Source organism: Chenopodium quinoa, unplaced genomic scaffold (assembly GCF_001683475.1).
Source record: "Chenopodium quinoa cultivar QQ74 unplaced genomic scaffold, ASM168347v1, whole genome shotgun sequence".
In the NCBI taxonomy this organism is placed as follows: domain Eukaryota; kingdom Viridiplantae; phylum Streptophyta; class Magnoliopsida; order Caryophyllales; family Amaranthaceae; genus Chenopodium; species Chenopodium quinoa.
The window spans coordinates 1,740,220-1,762,439 of NW_018742205.1; the positions used below are offsets into that span (position 1 = coordinate 1,740,220).

The window sequence follows — 22,220 nt, forward strand, 5'->3', positions numbered from 1 at the left end:
ATATACGTGTTTGTATATATTAATATCTTTAGTTTAAAATTATGTACTTCGAAGTAAAAATAAAAATAAAAAAAAGTTCTTGAAGTTTGTTAGTATGAATTGTAAATAAAAGAATTGGAAATGAAATACCAATATTTAAATCAGGAAAATATCATCATTATGATAATATCCATATCTAACCCACGATGTAGGGATGGCAAAGGGTTGGACATGGAGCGGATTATGCTAAACCTGACTCCGACCCTACAGGAAGTCGGAGGTTAAATCTGACTCCGAATCCGACTCTGACTCCGACTCCGGCTTCAATATCCGACCTCTAACTCCGATTCGATCCGACTTCGAGTTTTTTTCGGTTATTTAATTTACTTTGAGAAATTGGGCTATTTGGGCCTTTGCAACCCACTCTACATACTCCACAATTAAAGTATAAAATTACACATAAGTACATAACCCCAAAAAAATTACAAAAATTTAAAAATTATATATAAATCAGAGTTGGAGTCAGATTACGGGTTAGATTATCTCGGAGTCGGATTTTTTGTAGAATCCGACTCCGACCCTCCTCCGACTCGGAGACAGATTATTTTAACGAATTTAGACTCAGATTACTTTTTTCTCGGACTCGGAGCGAATTTTTTCCTTCGGAACGAGGCGGAGTAGGGTCGGATTCGGACTGAATTGCCATCCCTACTGCTACAGAGTATTATTACCAATTTCTAGAGGGAGGGGAAAAATACTAAAAGTTAAAAAAAAAAAAAAAAAAAAGTACGAGTGCCACGTAAGAAGATAAGCTCACCCAACAAGGGAGGAAGAAGGGAGAGAAAAAGATAGGAAATGGAATTGACATTGTTTATTCATCATTTGAAAAATGGCTAGCATTGGCATTTCCATTCACCCAAATGCCATCTCTTTGAATAATTCTTCTGCCAAACGCCATCTTTTTTCTGCACGTAAACTTCATCTTTCTTTCCCAATTTCCTGCTCTGGTACGCACAATCTCTCACTCTCTCTTTATATGTCCTATTGTTTTGTTGCTTTAGTTGTTGTATTGGTTGAGCTTGAATTTCTTATCTCTAGCTTATTTGCAAGTGTTTAAAGTGTCTCTTTTGGCCCGCTTTAGTGGCGCGCTCTCTATGCTCTCGAAAAATCAAGCATCTCTTCTAATTTTAAGGGACAAGTCATTTCTTTTTCTTTTGGTTATCAATTTTGAATATAACGTGCTTTTCTTGACTTGTTTTGATTGATCATGTTGTTGCCTTATGTAATTTTGTTTATAATGGGATGTTACAAGGTTTTGTTGTGTTGGTAATTCATGTTTAGATGCTTATTTACAATGAGTTGGGACAATGCGACAATTTATGTTAAACAATCATTGCATACATCTAACACTAGTTGCGATTGAGCTTAGATCACTTGACAACTGCGTCTCTACTATATATTGGGTGAAGTAGAGTACATCTAACCCTTCTTATTAATTACCATAGCAATCATACTTTTAAACTAGGACAGGTGATTCTTGTGAAGACAGTGACAAATGTTGAGATAAATATTGATGCAAAACTGTTTTACTAATTGTTATAATATCCTCCCGTCAAAAAAAAAAAGTGTTATAAACTTGTAATATCCAAGCAAAATGAAAGTTGCATTTTGAAGGGTATTGCGTATGCTCTGGTGAAGTCTACTTCTTGGTATATCTCTATCTTTGTAAGACAGAGATGTTTAAATTGAGATGGTCGAACAAGCTATCAATACCTTTGTTTAAGTTAGTATGTTCACCAAAATACCAACATAATTGACTCACAGCGGGTAAAAACTCCTTGAATTGTAATTAAAGGAAACCGTTTGACACTCTATCTGTACAGTTCGATCCATCAAGTAACATTGGTAAGTCAGTTGATAGACATTTCTTTCACCTTACACCAATCCAACAAATGCCTTGAATCAGTTAAATAGAAGTGGATTATAGCGTTTTGTATGCTTCTTGACGATACATCAATACTATTTTGCATCATTGAACATATCGTTCATTTCATTCCCTAAGCCATTTCAGAGTCTTAAACAGTTTGCAGGATGCTTGTGCTTTGTTGTTTTCTTATTCTTCATTTTTTTGCGCTAACTCTAAAGTTAAATGAACTCATAAATGCTTTCTTTTTTGGTGCAGCTGTTGGAAATGGATCTCAGAAAGAAAATTCATCTCAATTCAAAGAACTTAGGAATGTGGCATGTGGCCTCCTAGCCACGTGGGCTGTCACAGCTGTCTCGCCTGTAATAGCTGCTAACCAGGTTAGAAATTTGCCATTGTTTCAGTATCAATTGAAGATGCCTTCATTTGAAACAACTTATGAATTAGAATTCTGTTTTCATGATTCATAGTTTTCTAGATACGCCTACTGCTCTACACTCTGCTGCTTGACATTGTCCAAATGAAGTGTTTTATGGTTTATTAGAGTTCATTAATTGAAAAATAGGGGTATTGGCATTTGGCAGTTGGCACCTTATGTAGATGATCTATCTTGTGCTTACTGCTTAGGACTCGACATTTCATGATTGTCATGATTAAAGTCACATCTCAGCATATTGACTTCTCATGTTCTCATTTTAAGTTTGATCGTCTGCATCTCCATTCTCTCAGGGCTCAAAAAAGAAAAAGAAAAAGAAACCCCCCCCCCTCCCCAACACTCCTCCCTTCCTCCCTATCTTTAATTCAAACCTTTGATAATTCACGTTTACTTGTAGAGTTTAGGTCATCTTATAAGCTGTCAAGCTGCTATATTGGTCTTTAAGTTTACATTTCATAACTTAAAACTCTAAACTATATAGTTAATAGCCTACTAGGTAACTTTGAAAAGTTCAAGCTGTTATGGATTGATTTTGAATCTTATGTTTCATAATTTAGACTATATAGCCCTCTCATGTCAGTTGTGCAGCATATTATGTTATCAATCTGTCATTGAAAGCTCAGTTTAGAGGCTCCGTCATATGTTGATAAGCATACTTATTAATACTTCCAAATTCAACTTATTATATACATAGCTCGTAACTAACTTTTCCTTTTAGGTGGGGTGATATTGAATCAGCTGTAGAACAGAATAGGATTGCTCAATTCAACTGTTTTCTCTGTAATATGCATCATGTTTCAGCTGCTTAGATGAATTTCCTCAAAAGAAGCATACTTTCTATAAACTCTAATGTTAATTTAGAGGATTGCTAGTTGATTTTCTCTGTTCCTAATTAGTACATAATTCTTCCTTGCAGAGACTTCCTCCACTGTCAACAGACCCTGACCGTTGTGAGCGTGCATTCGTCGGTAATACTATTGGTCAAGCAAATGGTGTATATGACAAACCATTGGATCTTCGCTTTTGTGACTACACAAATGAAAAGTCTCAACTGAAGGGAAAATCTCTAACAGCTGCTCTCATGTCAGATGCTAAGTTTGATGGTGCTGACATGACAGAAGTAGTCATGTCCAAGGCTTATGCTGTAGGAGCTAGTTTCAAAGGTATAATACTCCATTTTCTCTTGATCTCTTCTACTGATCAGATCTAATCATTGTTTGACCATCTTGAAGCTGATTACTCCATCCGTTCCTAAAAGTTTTGTAACATCTATTTTTGCACGGAGATTAATGAGTGAATAAAAAGAAATATCTTGTTAAAAACATAGTCCTTATTTCGTTGAGGTACATTGCTGAATCGAAGATGCTAACTTGTTTTAGGAACAGAAGGGACTATTTGCTTATTAATCAAATATTAGTAATGTTGCGTAAAGTTTATTTCTTGCTTTCTGACTTACAGTGGAAAATTGATTTTTATGCAGGTACTGATTTCACAAATGCAGTTATAGATCGTGTTAATTTTGGGAAGGCCGATCTACAAGGAGCTGTGTTTAAGAATACCGTGTTATCAGGTTCCACTTTTGATGAGGCCAAACTAGACGGTGCTGTATTTGAGGACACTATTATCGGCTACATTGATCTTCAAAAGATCTGTACTAATAAATCTATCAGTGAGGAAGGAAGAGCTGAACTTGGGTGCAGATGAACCGTCCTACCTATCTATCCGAACCCAGTTCTCTTTTCAACAACTTTTTTTGTGACTCACAGTGTCAAACTGAGAGTGAAGAAGGGAAAGAGATCGTAACCGACAGCTAAAGGTTTACAAGTATTGTTATGTAAAATAGTGATGCGCTTAATACTGATAGAATGAACAAGTTCATAATTCTCTCTTTTTCTTATGCTGCCTTTTCATCAACACAGTGCACCAATTTGTTGGTTTGTTAGTCTTTTTAGTATGAGTTATGTTACTTGTACAATTGTACTGTTGTACCTATCATTTTATACAAATCATAAGATTCATAACCACCAATTACTTGAGTTTCTCATGTGTATAGCTGTCTGTTATTTACAGTTTTTACTGTCCTTGTATCGAGTATTGTCTGTCGGTCTCTCATCAGAAAACAGAAGAAAGAAAAGGAATAAGGTTTAAGGGTCAAGTAGTTAGGAGTTGGACTGTACAAGTACAATGGGATAAGTCTCAAATCTAGTTTTCATTGGACCTCAAAATGACATTTGAATTGTTATATTTATGGAATCTAATTTGGGGACAAATTCTTGGTATATTGGGAGGAGCATGTCATGGGTCTCATGAATTTTTCTATTTTCTTAGAAAGAACTCTTAACCAGTGAGAAAAGAAAATTAAAATTTTAGTATCGATTTGTTAGGAATCGGATTACACAAAGTAAAATTGAGTAGCTTTTCAAATGTATTTTCATTGGATTTTTCAATGCATTTATCATAATCTTAAATTTGCACGATCGTTTTAAATTTAAATGGTACGGTTGTGATTCGATATTGGGGGCTTTGTAAAGAAAATGGTACGTCGCATGCACCATGTCATATATGCACCGATGAAAGTAAGTCAATGAAGTAATACATTGATGGGTGATGAATGTTGTCATTGACCTTATTACCTGCATGTACTTGATATGATGTTAACAGTTATCTAAAAATAAATGTACCATTTAATCAATAAGCGCATCTAGTGTAGTGGTATCATAGTACCCTCCCACGGTACTGACCGGGGTTCGATTCCCCGGATGCGCATATTATTTGTTTTTTATTTTTTTTTTATTTTCATTTTTTATTTTTTTTTTAATAAACTTCATATTCTATCCTTTTTTTTTTTTTCTTCCCTATTTAATTTCTTGGATTGGATGATATTTATTCCTTCTTCACAAAATCATAAGGCTCATTAGTTCATTAAATTTATTTTTCTACTACACAATATAACATCAGTTCATGATCTAGAAACTTATGATTAAAATTTAAAAGGTTTAAAGAGTAACGTTCTATAGCAAGAAACTCATAATATGATCCTTTTTATTCAATACTTCGACTAGTTGAGGCAGAAATCTCAACAATTTAATACGTGTATGATATTAAAAATAAGTAAAAGTGCACCAAAAAAAATTGACCCTTTTAAAGTGCTTATCAAATTACATATCACCCTCTCACAATCAATTATTAGGCTTTTACTCCGTACAATATAATATTGATAGCATCAAGAAATTTTTGGATTGGCGTAATTTTGTCAGATCAACATAAGCATGTATTTATATATTACGAGTATGTAATAAATCTCGGAGGAGACATTAATACTACGAGCGAGTTTCTAAATCTCGGAGGAGACATTGATAGGTATGTTTAACTTGATTGACAAGATAATTGTGTACAAAAACTTTATGGATGAACTATTCAAAATTATTAATCATAGGTATTTAAATTAACATATGCAGAATAAATCGAAATCGAAAAGAACAGATTTGATGAATTTACCTGCGAAGGGTATAGATCAATCATAAAGGAGGTATATCACAAACTTGAAATTAGCCTCTTGTCATAATATTGCTTACTCAAATGAGCATTTCAATCAATCATCAGCATTTTCCAAAAATCGTAATAAGAAAAGGCGGTTTTCTTTTAATAAATGAACAATTTTTCAATTTTCAAAATACCGTTGTAAAATACAATAAAAAAATTTAGTAATTAAAAACAACAATTTTCTAATTTATACCTAGCCTTCTTGCTGAAGTGATTGGAATACTCATTTGAGCAAGAAACATTACAAAGAGATAAAATGACGAAAATACCCTTGCCAAAAGTCGGGTTTGTTGGTCCAAGGTAGGGATGGGAGGAACGTGATAGTAATGTTCACAATTGAAAGTCAGTTTGGGAAAGTTTGATGATGTAGAAGGGAAGGGAGTTAGTTTGTTGAGTATGTAATTTGGGTGTTAGTTTAGAATTACTCCTTGGACTGGCAGCTCCCACGTATTAAAGTACTAAACACCATGTAATTCACCCACCACAATATAGAACACCACACAATACTCCTAGGTTACTATACAAACAATAAATATAATTAAAGCTGCATTTAAATATGATTAAAGCATCATATATAGGTAATGAACTTTTTCCCTTTAGAGATAAAACTTCCCAAATCAACAACAAAAATGCTTTAGCGCTCAGCCACTCAACATAATATCAAGAGCCAGCGTGACAAGAAGGTAACAAGTTCAGATCATCTATCCCTGATCCCTACCTTCAAGTAGAATATTTAACGATGAGTATGGGGAGGCTCATGCTGTATCAACATTTCAATCCCAAAAACTTTTCATATAAGGGGGCGTGATTGAAAAGATAGTAAACCACCTAGCCTTCAACCATCATATTAATCTTTTAATTGACTTTTTTTTTTTTTTTTGAATTAACAAAGTCATTCATTCATTCAAAAAAAAATAAATAAAAAATTGAGTTGATTCTTTGAGACTTTAATAATTATAAATACGGATCCCATAACTTGTGTCCTAATCTTGAAACATTCTTCAAATTCCCTTCAATAAATTTTCCAACTTTTTTTGATAAATTATACCAAGGTTATTAGGGGAGAATTACCATACTTTATTAAGAGAAATTTTAAAATTTTACTATCAAAGAAAATATATAAGTACTTTTCTTGATGGGTTTGACAAATATGTCCTAACGCCGCTGTATCATAATCTGTTGCGCTATTAGCTTCTTTGTAGATGTGATAAGACAAGATCTTGGCCTGGTGAAATGACTCAACAAACTATATAGAGACATCGTCCATGATATTTAGCTGGATTTTCCACGGACTACAAAAATGGGTATATTGTTGCCAAAACAAATTATGTATGTGAAGTACGTAACATTTTGATCCGGTTGATATAGATCACCTTCATTTGTAAAGAAAAGCTTGAATCATACTCCATATAATAATAATAATAATAATAGAACAATTATGAATTAAGATGTGGTGTCAAATACACTTTACGCAATGCACAAGCTAGCTAATTGCATCATGGTCATAAAACTCACCAACAAAGATAAGTATCTTTCATTAATCCATTGTGATACTTATTCTCTTATTAGACATTTCTGCTAAACTAAGTACTTCGTAACAAGCTAAAGTCATACCCTGCAACAGTTAGCAAACAAGCAAAACTTGACATGATCATGGCCTCAAAAACACTAATCTATGTTATTGTTCCCTTGATCATCCGAATCTTAGGTAAGCGCGAATCTTAACTACTCTCTCCACACAATCAATCATTAGTATCAGTTTAGTTACAATTTGTACGGTTTCTAACACGTTCTTATGTGTTGGTATTATGTAGGAGTTGAATCAAACATTGGAGTCAATTATGGAGTGAATGCAGACAATCTTCCACCACCAGAAGAAGTCGCGAAATTCCTTGTTAACTCGACATACATCAATCGTGTTAGAATCTTCGATGCAAACCCTGATATTCTTCAAGCCTTTGCACATACAGGGGTTAACATAACTGTTACAATCCCAAATGTTATGATTCCTCTGTTTACTAATTTCACATTTGCTCAAGAGTGGGTTAAGAGTTAAGACTAACATTTCTTCACACATACGTTCTACTAACATTAAGTGTATTTTGGTAGGCAATGAGGTGTTGGCAACAACTAATAAACTCCTCATTACCAACCTTGTCCCTGCAATGGAGACCCTCTACACCGCCCTCGTTGTAGAGTCCTTGGAGCGTAAAGTTCAAGTTTCGACGCCTCATTCTCTTGGGATACTTTCTAGCTCAAATCCTCCCTCAACGGGGAGGTTCAGGCTAGGATACGATGTGCATGTTCTTTGGTCGTTATTAAGCTTTTTAAGGGATATTGGTTCACCCTTTATGGTGAACCCGTATCCCTTTTTTGATATTGATTCTAATGAAATCGACCTAAATTATGCATTGTTTGGGCCTAATTCAGGGGTACTTGATGAATATACAGGTAAGAACTACACTAAATGTTTGATGCACAACTTGATGCTATTTTTTGTGCCATGAAGAAATTTGGATATGATGACGTGGATATTGTGATAGCCGAAACTGGTTGGCCATCCCAAGGGGAGTTAGACCATGCTGGCGTGGACCTACGAAGTGCTGCCACATACAATGGCAACGTAGTACGCCACGTCAGATCCGGTTTGGGGACCCCACTAATGCCAAACCGGACCTTTGAGACGTACCTTTTTGCATTATTCGATGAAAATTTGAAGATGGGCCCAGCCTACGAAAGGCACTTTGGGCTGTTTAGCCCCAATTTCGTGCCCATCTACGATATTGGGCTCCTACGGCCCAATAAGGCATATAGTGCTCCTCCCAATGGTTTCATATGCTTCTTCATGATCATCACCATTACAGGTTGGCTTCTAAGTTGATTACTTCTTGTGAAAGCTACGTGACATGGCTTGGGTTGAAGCAAATGAAACTCATATATTGGGCCATTGAGCCCAATGAGATCTTGGGCTTGGGCTGTTCTCAAGAGATGTGCTACAGAAGTCAAGGAACAACGATTAAGCTAGTGGGCTAAGCCAGCTAACAGGCCCAACATTATTCTGGCTCATGCAGTCATGCTACTATTGCAATTTTGGACACATTGTCTACAGCAATTGCCTCTACCAATCCAGGTATGTTTGTATAATCTTTCTTATACATTCTTATTAAATCAGAGAAATAAATGGTATGGATTACAAAGTATATGAACTACGAGTAGCATTTATAAATTTATAATTCACTTAAGTTGAAACTTGGATGACCTTAATTTTGAACCTTATCCCTTTGCTTTAGGAAAATTGTTCAAGATTCAAGAATTGAGAAATGACTAGATGGAAATCATGGAACGAAACGTTTCTAAGACATAAAATTGTACGCTTTTGTTTATCTACCACCGAAGTACACAACTACACATCCAATGAGGTACAGAGTATAATTATGTAGAATTAATTATCTATAATTATGTTTTAGCATATGTTAGACTTTATGGGCATTTGTAATTGCTAACAATAACCAAGCAACTTCTATTATGGAGTAAGTTTTAGGATTAATATTCTCAACTTGAGCTCGGCTCATTAACATGCTTCAACAAGCAATAATAATAAACACAACAAAACAGTTATGTTGTTTGCAACTCAAATTTGATTTTGTATTCCAAATTGTCATATAAGTGATGTTTTTAGTTTGTGTGCAATGTCCATCCCTAAATATAAGAGTTAATATTTGTTTAAATTATCTTGTAATTGTATCTTGGTTGAATGATTGGATAAGATTGTGGTTACATAAGATTTATGTTGCACATGTAGGTTGTGATTCAAAACTCTTAGACCACATATATTTTGCAAGTTTAGTTTGACAAAGTAGTGAAAAATAAAAGTTACCTTCATCTCATATTCTCATCCCAACTATTCCTTAGGACCACCACCTACATTCTATAAACGGATAAAGTGCACCCATATTTACATTTTTTTTTTTATCTTTCAAACTTTGAATTTTTCTACAACTTTTATGCTACGCCTTCTAGCCCATTTTGCCTTTGCATTTTGGTTGATTGGCTAAGCTAGCCTTTTTCTGTTAGAGAATCTCGCCCTTTAACAAAAATCTAATTAGCCTTCTCATTTTGAAAATAATTGATAAAGACGTACAACTTGTATACCTTAAAGTACTTTCAAACATAAATCATGATAAAAAAGACACGATTTTTATATGTTCTATTAGGCTGTCATACACTTTTAGAAATTTTCATACATTGGTTATGCATGATGAGTTTGACTTCTTTGACAACTTTGTTTTGGCTCAAAAAAGTTTATAACTAGATTGAAAATCTAAAGTCGCATTCAAAACAATATTGTAAGAGTGAAAAATAAAACGCAACAAAATTAATTGATAAATATAACTTGTAGTCCAAAAGGCCAAAAGTAATAAAATCACTTGTTCATGTATATGCATAATCACTCAAAAGATCAAAATATATTGATCTTTGTAATAGAATGCAACTCTCCTATAAAATTGATTAATTATCAATCATATTAGCACCTAATAAATTGATGACTAATCATTGGGGAAAGTCACGGGGCAATAGTTGTCAAAAAAAAACCATGATAAAAAATAAGAAGGTATTAGATCCTTGATGGTAATACTTAAGAGCACTCCATACCCAAGGACGGCTGTTAAATTAAAATACTTAATCAGGTTATGGTGATCATAACATATGCAAAAAAAAAACATACTTATATACAACAACATAAAAAGAAAATTTTCACACAAAACATCATTCTTTCCACTCTCAAATAACTATAACCCCTAGATACGAGCCATCAATAACTTTAGCCTAGCCTAGCTACTATCAATGGTCATGTTATCACTTTCCATTAAGATTGATTTTTCATAATATCGTAGAACCAAGTAAAAACCAAGAACAACAATCTTTGCCTATGCAATTCTACTATCCATAACGTGCTACACTTAGGAACAATTTGCTCTACTTGCCCTTCCTAATCTCAAATAACTACTCTCACACAAATGTTTAATTCCCCAACCCAAATCTAATGGCATCAACATTGATGTGCAATTTTCCATCTTCTAACCTATACCGCATAGTTCATTTATGCCAACAGAAATACAGTATAAAGAGTGGTTAACATCCGTTCCACCTCTAAATATGCATGCAATAATTGTGTAGTATATCACTTATGGCAACGCCACTATGATGTTTGGGCCAAAATTTCACACCCAAACTAACAACGGTGGTGCAAGCAAGATTGCATGACAATCATGAATCCAAATTAATCCTAGCTACAAAAGTGCAAAGGACAAAGAAATTATTAGGTCTTTCATTTTTGGCTTGATTCAAGAAAATTGAAAAAAAATACAAACGTTTTCTTCTCCTTGGATTATGTTACGGATTAATTAAAGAGGTGACACAACAATATCTAACATTTGTTACATTTCACATTTGACAAATTATTAAAATTAAAAAAACGTGGTACAAGCTCATCGTCCTCATCTCATTTCTGCACTTTTCTCTATCTTCCTTCTTTGACACCTCCTTTCTTTCTCTCACTTCTTTCTCTCTCTTCAATCTTCTTCCGAATCTTTTCTCTCTCTATTTCTTCGATCACCGTTTAAATAATCGATTAATCAAAAATTCCATCAAATTTTGTAGCAGATTAGGGTTTTGCGATTTCGATTCAATCTCAATCACCGCCATTTTTCCCCAACTTTTGAGCTTTTTAGGGTTTGAAGTTTAGGGTTAGAGTTACAGAAAAATGGGAGGCGATTGGCAGCAGCTCTTACAATCGGTAATCATTGGATTAATCTTCTCTTTCTTGCTTGCGAAGTTGATCTCGTTTGTTACTGCATTTCGTGATGAAAATCTCTCGATTTCTCGCGCACCTGACGCCGACGTTGATGCTGATGCTGACTCTGTAGCTGCGGCTGCACCTGCGCCGTCGAATGCGCGCCATGTTCGGAAAGCGTCGGTTCAATCGGAGCCTGATTCGACGGTATCTGAGGGAGAATTGAGTGAGATTGCGTCGAGAATTAGTGATGATAATGCGTCGGTTTTGGCGGAGAAAGGGAGTGTGACTGCTGGTGATGTGTTTTTGGAAGATGTTGATTCTGATGATGATGATTGGGAAGGTGTGGAGAGTACTGAGCTTGATGAGGCCTTTAGTGCTGCTACCGCCTTCGTAGCGGCGTCTGCTGCTGATAAAATTATGGCTCAGAAAGTGGGGAATGATGCTCAACTTCAGCTTTATGGTTTGTATAAGATTGCCACTGAAGGTCCCTGCAGCGCCCCGCTGCCACCGGCTTTTAAGTTGACGGCTCGAGCCAAGTGGTATTGTTACTTCTGTCAATACTGTTTGTTTATTTGTGGTTTAATATGTATAGGTTCTTGTTTCTTGGTGGTATGATTTGGCTATGATTTGTTGATTGTCACATTGACATACTAACCCCTTATATGGCATGGCTTCACCAAGAACCGATGTGATTGTTGATTAGATCTTACGCTTTACCATATCCAAAAACATAACTAGAGGCATATTTCGAGAAAATTCAATCATATATTAACACTTCTTTAAATGAGGGACAGTGTTTTTTTAGATATTGAAGTATAGTATCTGTGATTATTGTTTCTGGATGGAGATGGTATGCTGTTGGATTATGATTTGACAAAAAGAAAGTGTTGGGTGGTAGGAGGCTTGATTTGTGTTATTGTGAGAGGAATTTACTAAAGTGGAAGTTGAATTAAATTATACTAAAGGGGTCTTTAATGAATAGTTGGTGATGGAGATTGATTTTGGAATGTGATAAGAAACTTTGGTTTAGTATCTTATCGAAAGTCTGATGAAGAGGATTTCCTATTTTGATTGAAGTATGACCAAATAATCAATATGGCTAGTACGTTATGTCATTATTTAATTTTAAGAAACATTCTTGTAGCTTGTTTGAGGATTATTTTATTGTCAATTCGGGTAACATTACCGAGTTGAAAAAAAAAAATAGGTTTTGCCTTTGTGGACCTTTTGATTAAGATCAATTAAGCATTATAAACAATACCTGAAGTGAGGGATGTCTTTTTCTATCTTAAAGATGTTGCCTTGATGTGTTCTATATTGTTTTGTTCTGGTGAAGTTGATGCCCTAATCATTCATGGAAGCCTTATGCATTACATACTTTGTTGATTTCTGAAAATGTTAGTCTTATGTGGAGTAGAATGGCTCCCTGTAGTTGGCGTGCTGCTTGTAAAAATGTACGGAGAAGTGGGTGCTATGATCACTCACTCTAACCTCATACATTTTAGGCATACTAGACATGGAAAGGGAGTTTTTCAAGAAATAGACACATTTTCATGATTGGTTCTGTGCTAGTGTAAAAGTAATGGAGTTGAAAGTAAAGTAGACACATTTCTTGTTCTCTTGTGTTTGTTGTGTGTGTTGGGGTAGGGATCAAGGCATTGCAGTATGATGATCAAAATATCAAATTTAGCAATCTTCTCTATATAACTCTTGGTGAACATGAGTCTCTAACTCATCCATCACAGTAAAGTTAAGAATAATGAAATTAGGAGAATATGATGACCTAGAGCTGACCTCATGATCATGAGAAACTCTCCCAACTAACTATAATTTGTTTTGGGATATGATATAGGAATGCGTGGCAGAAAATGGGTGCTATGCCTCCTGAGGATGCAATGCAGAAGTATGTTGATATTGTGACAGAGTTATTTCCTTCTTGGGCAAGTGGTGGAGCAGAGGTGAGATTATACTTTTAGAAGGCAACCCCCCCCCCCCCCCCTCCCCAGACAACACCAACCCCATTAAACAATAGCAAATTATATTTGGTCTGGCTATTGCTGATGACTTTTGGTTCCAATTTATAAGTTCCTTTTTTCTTCCTTCAACCATGTTGACAGAAAACCAAAAATGGAGATGCCGAGGAGCATAGTTCAGATCCAAAAGGACCTATGGGACCAGTTTTCAGCAGCTTCATTCATGAGGAGGATTCTGGAGTTGAAATGTAAGTTTGCCAGAACTATGAAACTTATATACAAGTATTGAATTTTTTGTTTATGTTTTTTTTTTTTTTTTTTTTTGGGGGGGGGGGGTGGTGTGTGTGCGGATTATGTTTGGTCAGTATGCTTTTCAATGTGCTGTGATATCTTAGCTATAATCTATATCATTCTTCTGCTGGAAAATTGCAATGCCTTCTGTCCAACAACTGGTCCTGTTTATGTCATGAAATTATTTAAGTACTTGCTGGGCTGAATAACATGTTAAATGGCATAATTATATACATAATGTGTCACATACTTGTGAAATGTAAAGCTAAGCATTATTATTTTTAGGTTGTTTCCATCTTAAAAGAAACGTCATTACTAGTATACTTGAATACATTGTCAATGTCTGTTGGAGTCTGTCTGGTTTGACGTTAAACGATTTCACAGACAGACTCCAATAGACATTTCAGACATTTGAAATAAAATTGTATGGATTTAAGACATCTGACATAAAAGCTGTTCCAGTCACTGAATGGCCCATCCTTTCTCATGCATGGACATGTTTGGTGCTATGTCTTTTCATCAATGCTTAGGTCTGGAAATCCTTTTTTTTAGTGTTGAAGGTATTCAGTGTAATTTTTTGAGTATCTATATGGGAAATGGGCAACAATGGACGGTGGTTTCTTATGTTGTGTCATGCTGTTATTTCTTTTTTAGGAAAATGGATGCTATACATGCCTTTGCTAGAGAAGGTGATGTAGAGAATTTGCTTAAATGCATCGAGAATGGCATTTCACCAAATTCAAAAGGTTTGCGCTCTAAGTCTATCTATGTAATCTTAAACTATATTTAAAACAACCACTGAAGGATATATGTAAATTCACATATCTCTGCACGCAAGAATTATATGTGATTAATGTGAACCTATTGATTTTGTAGATCTGGATGACTAGAACAGAGTCTTTAAGAATAAAATATAAAAATTGGACAAGCAGGTTTTATGAACGATATTGTAGTGATCTATATTGGTGAGGTCTGACAGGGATGGAGTTAAACTTTTTCATTCTTAATTTAAGCAATGGAATGAAGTTGTCTGTATGGGAACTTTTAGTTGGACCAGGCTTGTAGATACATTGGAAACTATTCAAAGCAAGGGAACCATATTTTATCAAAAAAAAATTATCAAAAAAAATGTACTCTTCTTATCCTTGGAGATGGTGGGAAAAAGTAAACCCAATCAAATAGGCAAATGTGGTTAATATATTCCAATTTACTTGTTATTTTGAGCCCAATGCATATGTGAATAGAGCTGGCATGATTTATTGCAGGACTATTTTCCTCTAGTCATTTGTGTGAGAACATTTTATACATTATTCCTTTCTCCAGATAGTGAAGGCCGGACTCCATTGCATTGGGCAGTTGATCGTGGTCATCTTCCTGTCATAGACTTGCTCTATAGCAAGGATGCAGATATAAATGCTAAGGTAATGTTCCAAATATTGTTCCATTTGCTTTATCCTGTTTTTGTCTGTTTGGGGATCTAGTATTTTCATATTTGAGCAGCTACTGGTTATATTAATCACGCTATAACTATCAATTACTATTGCAGGACAATGAAGGACAAACCGCATTACATTATGCTGTTGTTTGTGATAGAGAAGCTATTGCTGAATACCTTGTGAAGCATAATGCTGATGTTGACATAAAAGATAATGACGGTGCATCCCCAAGTGAGCTCTGCGAGAAGAATTGGCCTTGGATGCGAGCAACTGATAAAGTGGTTGAGTAATGGGTTTTTTTTGGTTGTCCTACACTCCCACTACTGCTAATTAATTCGGTTAGGAACTTTCATGTGGATTTGTACATGCTTCGTATTATCAATCATGTTCCTGTTTTGTCCTGAAGATGTGTTGATATAGGTTAAATATTATATGCCGTTTCAAGTGGTAAAATTATTCTTCGTCTGCAATATCTGAAGAACATTAAACTTTGTATTTGCAAATTTAAATGTCTATAATCTGTTGTAAGTAATTTGGCATTCCTTGTGCTGCTAGGAGATGTTTGCATTCTGATTAGTGAACTTGAATCCATCTAAACCAAGTACACAGTTACATCCACCAACGCTGCCATCATGGACACAAGTTCTTGTCTATATTGGTTAAACTCAAGTCCTCTGTTTCTGGCATTCCAACTTAACTGGAGTCCATTATTTTAATTGATTCGATGAATATGAATTATGTAGTCCCTATGTTCTAGTTGTAATTCAATATGTTTTTTTTTTTTTTTTTTTTTTGAGGAAAGTTGTAATTCAATACTTGAATTCCAAAAGGGTATCTCAATTACTCAACTTATTAAATTAGTACTTTTAGCTTCTTTTTTTTCTCTTTATTTCTAAATTTAAGATTAACTTTCATCTATTTATTTTTATTCGTGATCGTCCCCTATCATCTATGTGCCCTAAAGCAATACAGAGTACAACTGTACAAGTAGACTTGCAAAGTTGGTGAAATTTCATGGCGTGCGAAGTTGAATGACAAAAATTGCAAGGGTTTTCTCATCCCTTGGTGCCTGGTGGATAAAAGACTCAAATGTCCGTAAGAGTTGCTTCAAGAAGTAGATAAAAATAAACATATACATTCCTATTGGAAATTGGATATTTATGTTGCATATAGGATGCTTCGAACTGTTACCTTTCTTAATACAGTGATTAAGAAATAGTTTATCATTAGAGTGGGGGGAATTAGAATTAGCACAATTATTATACGAGAATGTACTTCACTTCAGTTTGAATTGGTAAGTACAGAGTATTAGAAATGAAAAGCTCAATGCTTTGTGCTTAGAATCTTATTTTTTATCATGTTAGAATGATAGCAGATAGGAGGTATAAAGGCAAAACTCGAAGGTAAATTGTTGCAAAAGGGCACGACGCCACTTGTGTTTACCTCCTAATTGAGCTCCCATATAACATTAATCTCTTGTAAAAAAAGATATAGCAGACGAGTCAAAAACAGAAGCAATTATAAATTCTTTAGTTAAAAAAAAATACTAATGTTTCAGCTGATAAATCAGTTGAAATATCCTATACATTGTCCCTCAAAAATTGAACTTGGTGAAGGGAAAGAGAAAAACCGAAAATCCAAACGAGTTTCCCATCCCAGTTTTCTTCTACTCCCGTAACATTCTACTGCATCTTTTTTCTTTTCCCTGCCAAAAGCTCCCAAGAGGAGACCATTAGTCTAAACCTAATACACCGAACAATTGAATCAGTGATCCGCTTAAAGCTCATCATGTCCATCCTCAGCATCTTCTGAATCAGCGCTTTCACCTGATGGCCCACCAGATCTCTGGTAAACTGCGGTGATGATTGGGTTGCAGACAGCCTCGACTTCCTTGAGTTTCTCTTCGTAGTCTTCCTTCTCGCCACCCTGGTTGTCATCCAACCACTCAAGAGCCTCCTTAATAGCGGCCTCAATCTTCTCCTTCTCATCAGACTCTAACTTGTCGGCAAGCTTGTCGGCGTCACTGATTTGGTTCTTCATGTTGTAGATATAAGTCTCTAAGCTGTTACGGGCATCAATTCTCTCCTTCACCTTCTTGTCTTCCTCAGCAAACTCCTCGGCTTCCCTAACCATTCTCTCAATTTCTTCTTGGCTGAGACGACCCTTGTCATTTGTGATAGTGATCTTCTCGGATTTTCCTGAGGCTTTGTCTTCTGCCTTCACGTTTAGGATACCATTGGCATCCACCTCAAAGGTGACTTCAATCTGAGGGGTTCCCCTGTTTCATATCAAGATTTAGACATTAGCAAACAGAAATAAAGTAGTTAAAAGCAAAGGGAGGCAGATATTAGTTTGGCATTCTAACAAACCTTGGAGCTGGTGCGATTCCGGTAAGATCAAATTTCCCGAGAAGTCTGCAATCCTTGGTGAGACTCCTTTCACCTTCAAAGACCTGTTGTTATAGCAATCAATGTCATGTTAGAACACAATTTTCTATTAAAGAACTCGAGGTTAACAATGATGAGCATGTAAATACCTGAATGGTGACGGTAGTTTGCTGGTCCTGGTAAGTGGTGAACACCTGAGACTTTTTGGTTGGGATAACAGTGTTCCTTGGAATCAATTTGGTCATAACTCCACCGACAGTCTCAATACCAAGGGTAAGAGGTGCAACATCCAATAGAAGAATTTCTGTAAAAGAAACAAAACTCAACTTAAGTCAGATATTCAAAAAAACTACTTTCACTGCAAGTTACATATTCAAACTAGTATAGTAGATATAGAGGAATAAGAATTGAAGTACCTTTGGTCTCTTCACCACCCTCTCCACTGAGAATGCTTCCCTGAACAGCAGCACCAAAAGCGACAGCCTCATCAGGGTTAACTCCCTTGCTGGGCTCCTTTCCATTGAAGAATTCCTTCAACAGCTGTTGGACCTTGGGAATCCTGGTACTTCCACCAACAAGAACGATCTCATCAATCTGGTTCTTTTCCAAACCAGCATCATCCATGGCCTTCTTGACGGGTCCCATAGTCTTCCTGAAGAGATCATTGTTCAACTCCTCAAAACGAGCCCTAGTGAGTGGCTCAGAGAAATCAATGCCATCAAAGAGAGACTCAATTTCAACACGGACTTGGTGCTGGCTACTCAAAGCTCTCTTGGCACGTTCACACTCTCTTCTCAATTTTCCAAGAGACCTGTTGTCCTTGCTTATGTCCTTGTTGTGCTTCTTCTTGATCAACTTAATAAAGTATTCCATGAGTCTCTGGTCAAAGTCCTCACCTATAGAACAAAAAACAAAGCATGTCAATTTGAAGAGTTCATTGAAGATCATATCACAAGCAATGAACAAATATATGTCAATAGTCATGATTCCTAGAGGCAATCTTACCTCCCAAGTGAGTGTCTCCGTTGGTTGCAAGAACTTCAAAAACACCATTGTCGATGGTCAAAACACTGACATCGAATGTCCCACCACCAAGGTCAAAGACAAGGATATTCTTCTCACCACCCCTCTTGTCCAATCCATAAGCAATGGCTGCCGCGGTAGGCTCATTAATAATCCTAGCAACGTTCAAACCAGCGATGACTCCTGCATCCTTGGTTGCTTGCCTCTGGGCATCGTTAAAGTAAGCTGCAACATATTTAACAACAGATATATAAGTAATCACTCGAATTTGTGAAACAACAAAGTCTCAGCAGTAATAACATTATTCAATAGACTATGGTCTCGAGATCTAACCAGGAACGGTGACAACAGCATCCTTGATTTTCTTTCCAAGGAAAGTTTCAGCTGTCTCCTTCATCTTAGTAAGAATCATAGCACTGATTTCCTCAGGGCTAAAAACCTTGGTCTCGCCTTCTTGAACCTTCACTTGGATGTAAGGCTTTCCTTCCTTGTTCACAATCTTGTAAGGCACAAGCTTCATGTCCCTTTGGACCTCCTTGTCCTCGAATCTGTCAAACAAAATATCATCAGATAAGCACAAAACTTGGATAACTGCATCTAGTAGTGAAGTAGAAGAGGGGGAACTTACTTTCTTCCAATAAGCCTCTTGACATCAAAAATAGTCCTCTCGGCGTTAGCAGCTGCCTGATTCTTGGCAGCCTCACCGATCAACCTCTCGTCATTGGTGAAGGCCACCCATGATGGAGTGATACGGTTACCTTGATCATTTGCTATAATTTCAACTTTACCATCTTTGTACACACCAACACATGAGTAGGTGGTACCAAGATCAATTCCAATAACTGTACCGAGCTTAGGAGCTTCATCTTTCGCAATAACGAAAGCAAATAAACTACCTGAAAGTTATTTCAAAACAAAAGAAATTTTATGTTAAGTCAGTTGCATTCGGGAACATTTACTGTGTAACACTTTATATTAAAGTAAACAAACATGCATATACCCTGTAGCTTCCTAAAGAAAACATATTTTATGTATTGCAAAACTTATTTTAATCGAATTTTAGCACTAATCGTGCACTTACTACAACATCAGCCTCTCAAATATCACTTATTATTTTTCAAGTAATCATATATTACATTTTATTCATTCATTCGAATCAAGCTAAGCATTTCCAAATGTTAACATGGAAACATTTTCATCAACATTATCTTCAATTAATCAGAAAGTTAAATCAATAAATTGCCGGATTAGCACTCTTAAATCAACAAAACATGAAATAATACTAAACTAGCTATGATAATCGAAAAGTTCATATTCTATGTTATATGAAAACATCACCAAATTCACATCAACAAACAAATGTTCCATAATTAATTCGTATTATCTTCAATCAATCACGAACTAAATCTACACAGATTCAGATTCACTCATCAAACTAATCAAAACACAGACCAATTACAAACATAAATATATTCAGCTATCTTACGTTCGATTTTCACATTACATACATATATCATTCCAAATTGCATCGAAAAATTTATAGATCCAACCAAACTTTTTAAACTTGCGACTTCTAGTTGAAACTTACAGATTCAAGCTCATACACTTATTTTTCAGTGAGATCGCAATATTACTGTTTCATGACAACTAATTACTGAAAACTAACACATCAGATCTACATTTAATGTCGCAAATCAAACGATCAATCACTATCACACTCTCACTCTCATTCCTTAATTCAAAACGATCCGAAATCATAAACCAAAAACAACATTCAACAAACAAAATCACATCATTCAAATTCAAATGCAGTTCAAATCTCAACTTATAAAAACTCAATTACATCATAAAACTACAAAGATCTGGAGAAAGTAAGCTCACCGAACAAGATGATGCCGAATGCGATCGACGATGCGCGTGAATTCCACGCTCCCGCCATTATCTTCGCCGGTGAAATAAAACGACGTAGTTTAGTTTTTCCGACGCTTCTTCTTCTCCTTCTTCAGGTAGTTGCTTTGTGTTTCTTCTCTTCACAGAGGTTCTCTTCTCTCTGAAAAGAGAGAGAAAGGCTATTTATAGAGTGAAGAGGAGGAGAGAGAAAGTGAAGTTGGGACGTGTCAGAAATGGTGACGTGGACCAATAGGAATGCGAGGATGGTGTTGTTAGCCAATCAGAAAATTTTGGAGAGTTTGTGTGGGAGTCTGATGTTTTTTTCTTTTTTTAGTGGGAATGGAGTTTGATTGAAGAAGGAATTTGAAACGAACAAAGCGTCATTGAAATGACGTGGACCAATGAGGTTTTGAAGATTTGTTACGTGGACCAATAAGTTGAATTTGTTGGTTGGGTTGATCGTGGCCGTTGGTTTTTAGATCTGATGGATGGGAGAAGTGGTTCTAGTTTGAGAGTCAATCTTGAGAATTTGAACGGGCCAATTCTCCGTTTCACTTTCACATGATATATTGGGCCTATGGCCCTATGGCTATCGAATTGGGTTTCACTCTTGAGTCTTGACTCTTGACACTCTTGACGAGGAAATAGTAATGTAGGTTAATATATATATATATATATATATATTTCCACCCGGTTACCTTTTTGACTAATCCGGATTCGATGATCAGTTCTGGATAATTAGGTTCCAGTCTCCTCCCAATTGTTGTTGTGGGGGATCGAACACATGGTCCTCCCTACCAAGTATAGTCTCAATTACCACTATACCAACATCCAATTGGTACGTAAGTTGGTTATATATGGGCTACTACATAACAATATTAAGGTCAGTGTAAAAATAATTTAAACTTAGTAAAAATAATTTCAATTCAGCAAAAATGAGGTGAAGTGAACAGGGACTAAAATATACAGAGTAATAAAAGTGCATGGAAGAGAAAGAAAAAAGTGATGTGGACCCCACCATCATGTGAAATAAATGAAAATTATGATGGGACCACACTCTAACTGTTACAAGTCTTACAACTGGAATCTCATGGAATTTTATTTAAGTAATGCTAAGAGTTTATCTAGTACCACTATAAACATGTATTGTACCAGTGAATATACAATAGTATTACTTGACCATCCGATGAGGACAACACTCTGATGGTACCGCTAGAAGCTTATAAATATCATTGGAATTTTATTTAAGTATCATTGAGAGTGTATTTAGTACCGCTACAAGCATATAGTACCACTAAATAAATACAGTGGTATTATTTGACCAACTATTGATACCACTCTAAATCCATGGACATACTACGTAAAGTTTTGTGCAAAATTACTTAAATGCCCCCGGTTATGCATTTGGCCATCCATAACCATTATCCTTTTGAAATGCCTCTACTCTTGATCTAACTGGATCAATTTTTCCTTACATGACAATTTTACTACTTCTTCCATCACTTTTTTTACAGTTACATGTGGTTTTAATCAAGGATAAA

The 22,220-nt window shown here is 35.7% G+C and overlaps 3 protein-coding genes, 1 non-coding gene and 1 pseudogene across 4 annotated transcripts; 4 read left to right on the forward strand and 1 right to left on the reverse strand.

The window, feature by feature from the left end:
- The first annotated feature begins 795 nt into the window (after positions 1 to 795).
- Positions 796 to 4,375, forward strand: LOC110728367 (thylakoid lumenal 17.4 kDa protein, chloroplastic-like). Its single transcript, XM_021908016.1, has 4 exons — positions 796 to 986; positions 2,162 to 2,283; positions 3,256 to 3,502; positions 3,820 to 4,375. The coding sequence occupies exons 1-4, from the start codon at positions 869 to 871 to the stop codon at positions 4,041 to 4,043; spliced, it is 711 nt and encodes a 236-aa protein (XP_021763708.1). The 5' UTR covers positions 796 to 868; the 3' UTR covers positions 4,044 to 4,375.
- Positions 4,376 to 5,034: 659 nt separating this feature from the next.
- Positions 5,035 to 5,105, forward strand: TRNAG-CCC. Its single transcript has one exon. It is a non-coding gene; the product is annotated as a tRNA-Gly (tRNA).
- Positions 5,106 to 7,501: 2,396 nt separating this feature from the next.
- LOC110728385 lies at positions 7,502 to 9,488 on the forward strand (annotated as a pseudogene).
- A 1,783-nt stretch (positions 9,489 to 11,271) lies between these two features.
- LOC110728375 (acyl-CoA-binding domain-containing protein 1-like) lies at positions 11,272 to 16,253 on the forward strand. Its single transcript, XM_021908027.1, has 6 exons — positions 11,272 to 12,218; positions 13,532 to 13,637; positions 13,797 to 13,900; positions 14,598 to 14,689; positions 15,267 to 15,364; positions 15,490 to 16,253. The coding sequence occupies exons 1-6, from the start codon at positions 11,647 to 11,649 to the stop codon at positions 15,667 to 15,669; spliced, it is 1,152 nt and encodes a 383-aa protein (XP_021763719.1). The 5' UTR covers positions 11,272 to 11,646; the 3' UTR covers positions 15,670 to 16,253.
- A 576-nt stretch (positions 16,254 to 16,829) lies between these two features.
- On the reverse strand, positions 16,830 to 20,849 carry LOC110728394 (luminal-binding protein-like). The gene is made up of 8 exons (XM_021908049.1): positions 20,671 to 20,849; positions 19,418 to 19,685; positions 19,123 to 19,337; positions 18,772 to 19,014; positions 18,183 to 18,662; positions 17,916 to 18,070; positions 17,749 to 17,831; positions 16,830 to 17,657 (listed from the first exon to the last, which is right to left on the reverse strand). The coding sequence occupies exons 1-8, from the start codon at positions 20,726 to 20,728 to the stop codon at positions 17,156 to 17,158; spliced, it is 2,004 nt and encodes a 667-aa protein (XP_021763741.1). The 5' UTR covers positions 20,729 to 20,849; the 3' UTR covers positions 16,830 to 17,155.
- Between the last annotated feature and the right edge of the window lie 1,371 nt (positions 20,850 to 22,220).

Coding starts and splice junctions, on each gene's coding strand:
- LOC110728375 (XM_021908027.1), top strand. CDS start 11,647: ATGGGAGGCGATTGGCAGCAGCTCTTACAATCGGTAATCATTGGATTA. Junction 13,638..13,796: donor GGGCAAGTGGTGGAGCAGAG/GTGAGATTATAC, acceptor CCATGTTGACAG/AAAACCAAAAATGGAGATGC. Junction 13,901..14,597: donor GAGGATTCTGGAGTTGAAAT/GTAAGTTTGCCA, acceptor TTTCTTTTTTAG/GAAAATGGATGCTATACATG.
- LOC110728394 (XM_021908049.1), bottom strand. CDS start 20,728: ATGGCGGGAGCGTGGAATTCACGCGCATCGTCGATCGCATTCGGCATC. Junction 18,071..18,182: donor GGGTGGTGAAGAGACCAAAG/GTACTTCAATTC, acceptor TTTCTTTTACAG/AAATTCTTCTATTGGATGTT. Junction 17,832..17,915: donor AAACTACCGTCACCATTCAG/GTATTTACATGC, acceptor CTATAACAACAG/GTCTTTGAAGGTGAAAGGAG.
- LOC110728367 (XM_021908016.1), top strand. CDS start 869: ATGGCTAGCATTGGCATTTCCATTCACCCAAATGCCATCTCTTTGAAT. Junction 987..2,161: donor TTTCCCAATTTCCTGCTCTG/GTACGCACAATC, acceptor TTTTTGGTGCAG/CTGTTGGAAATGGATCTCAG. Junction 2,284..3,255: donor CTGTAATAGCTGCTAACCAG/GTTAGAAATTTG, acceptor TCTTCCTTGCAG/AGACTTCCTCCACTGTCAAC.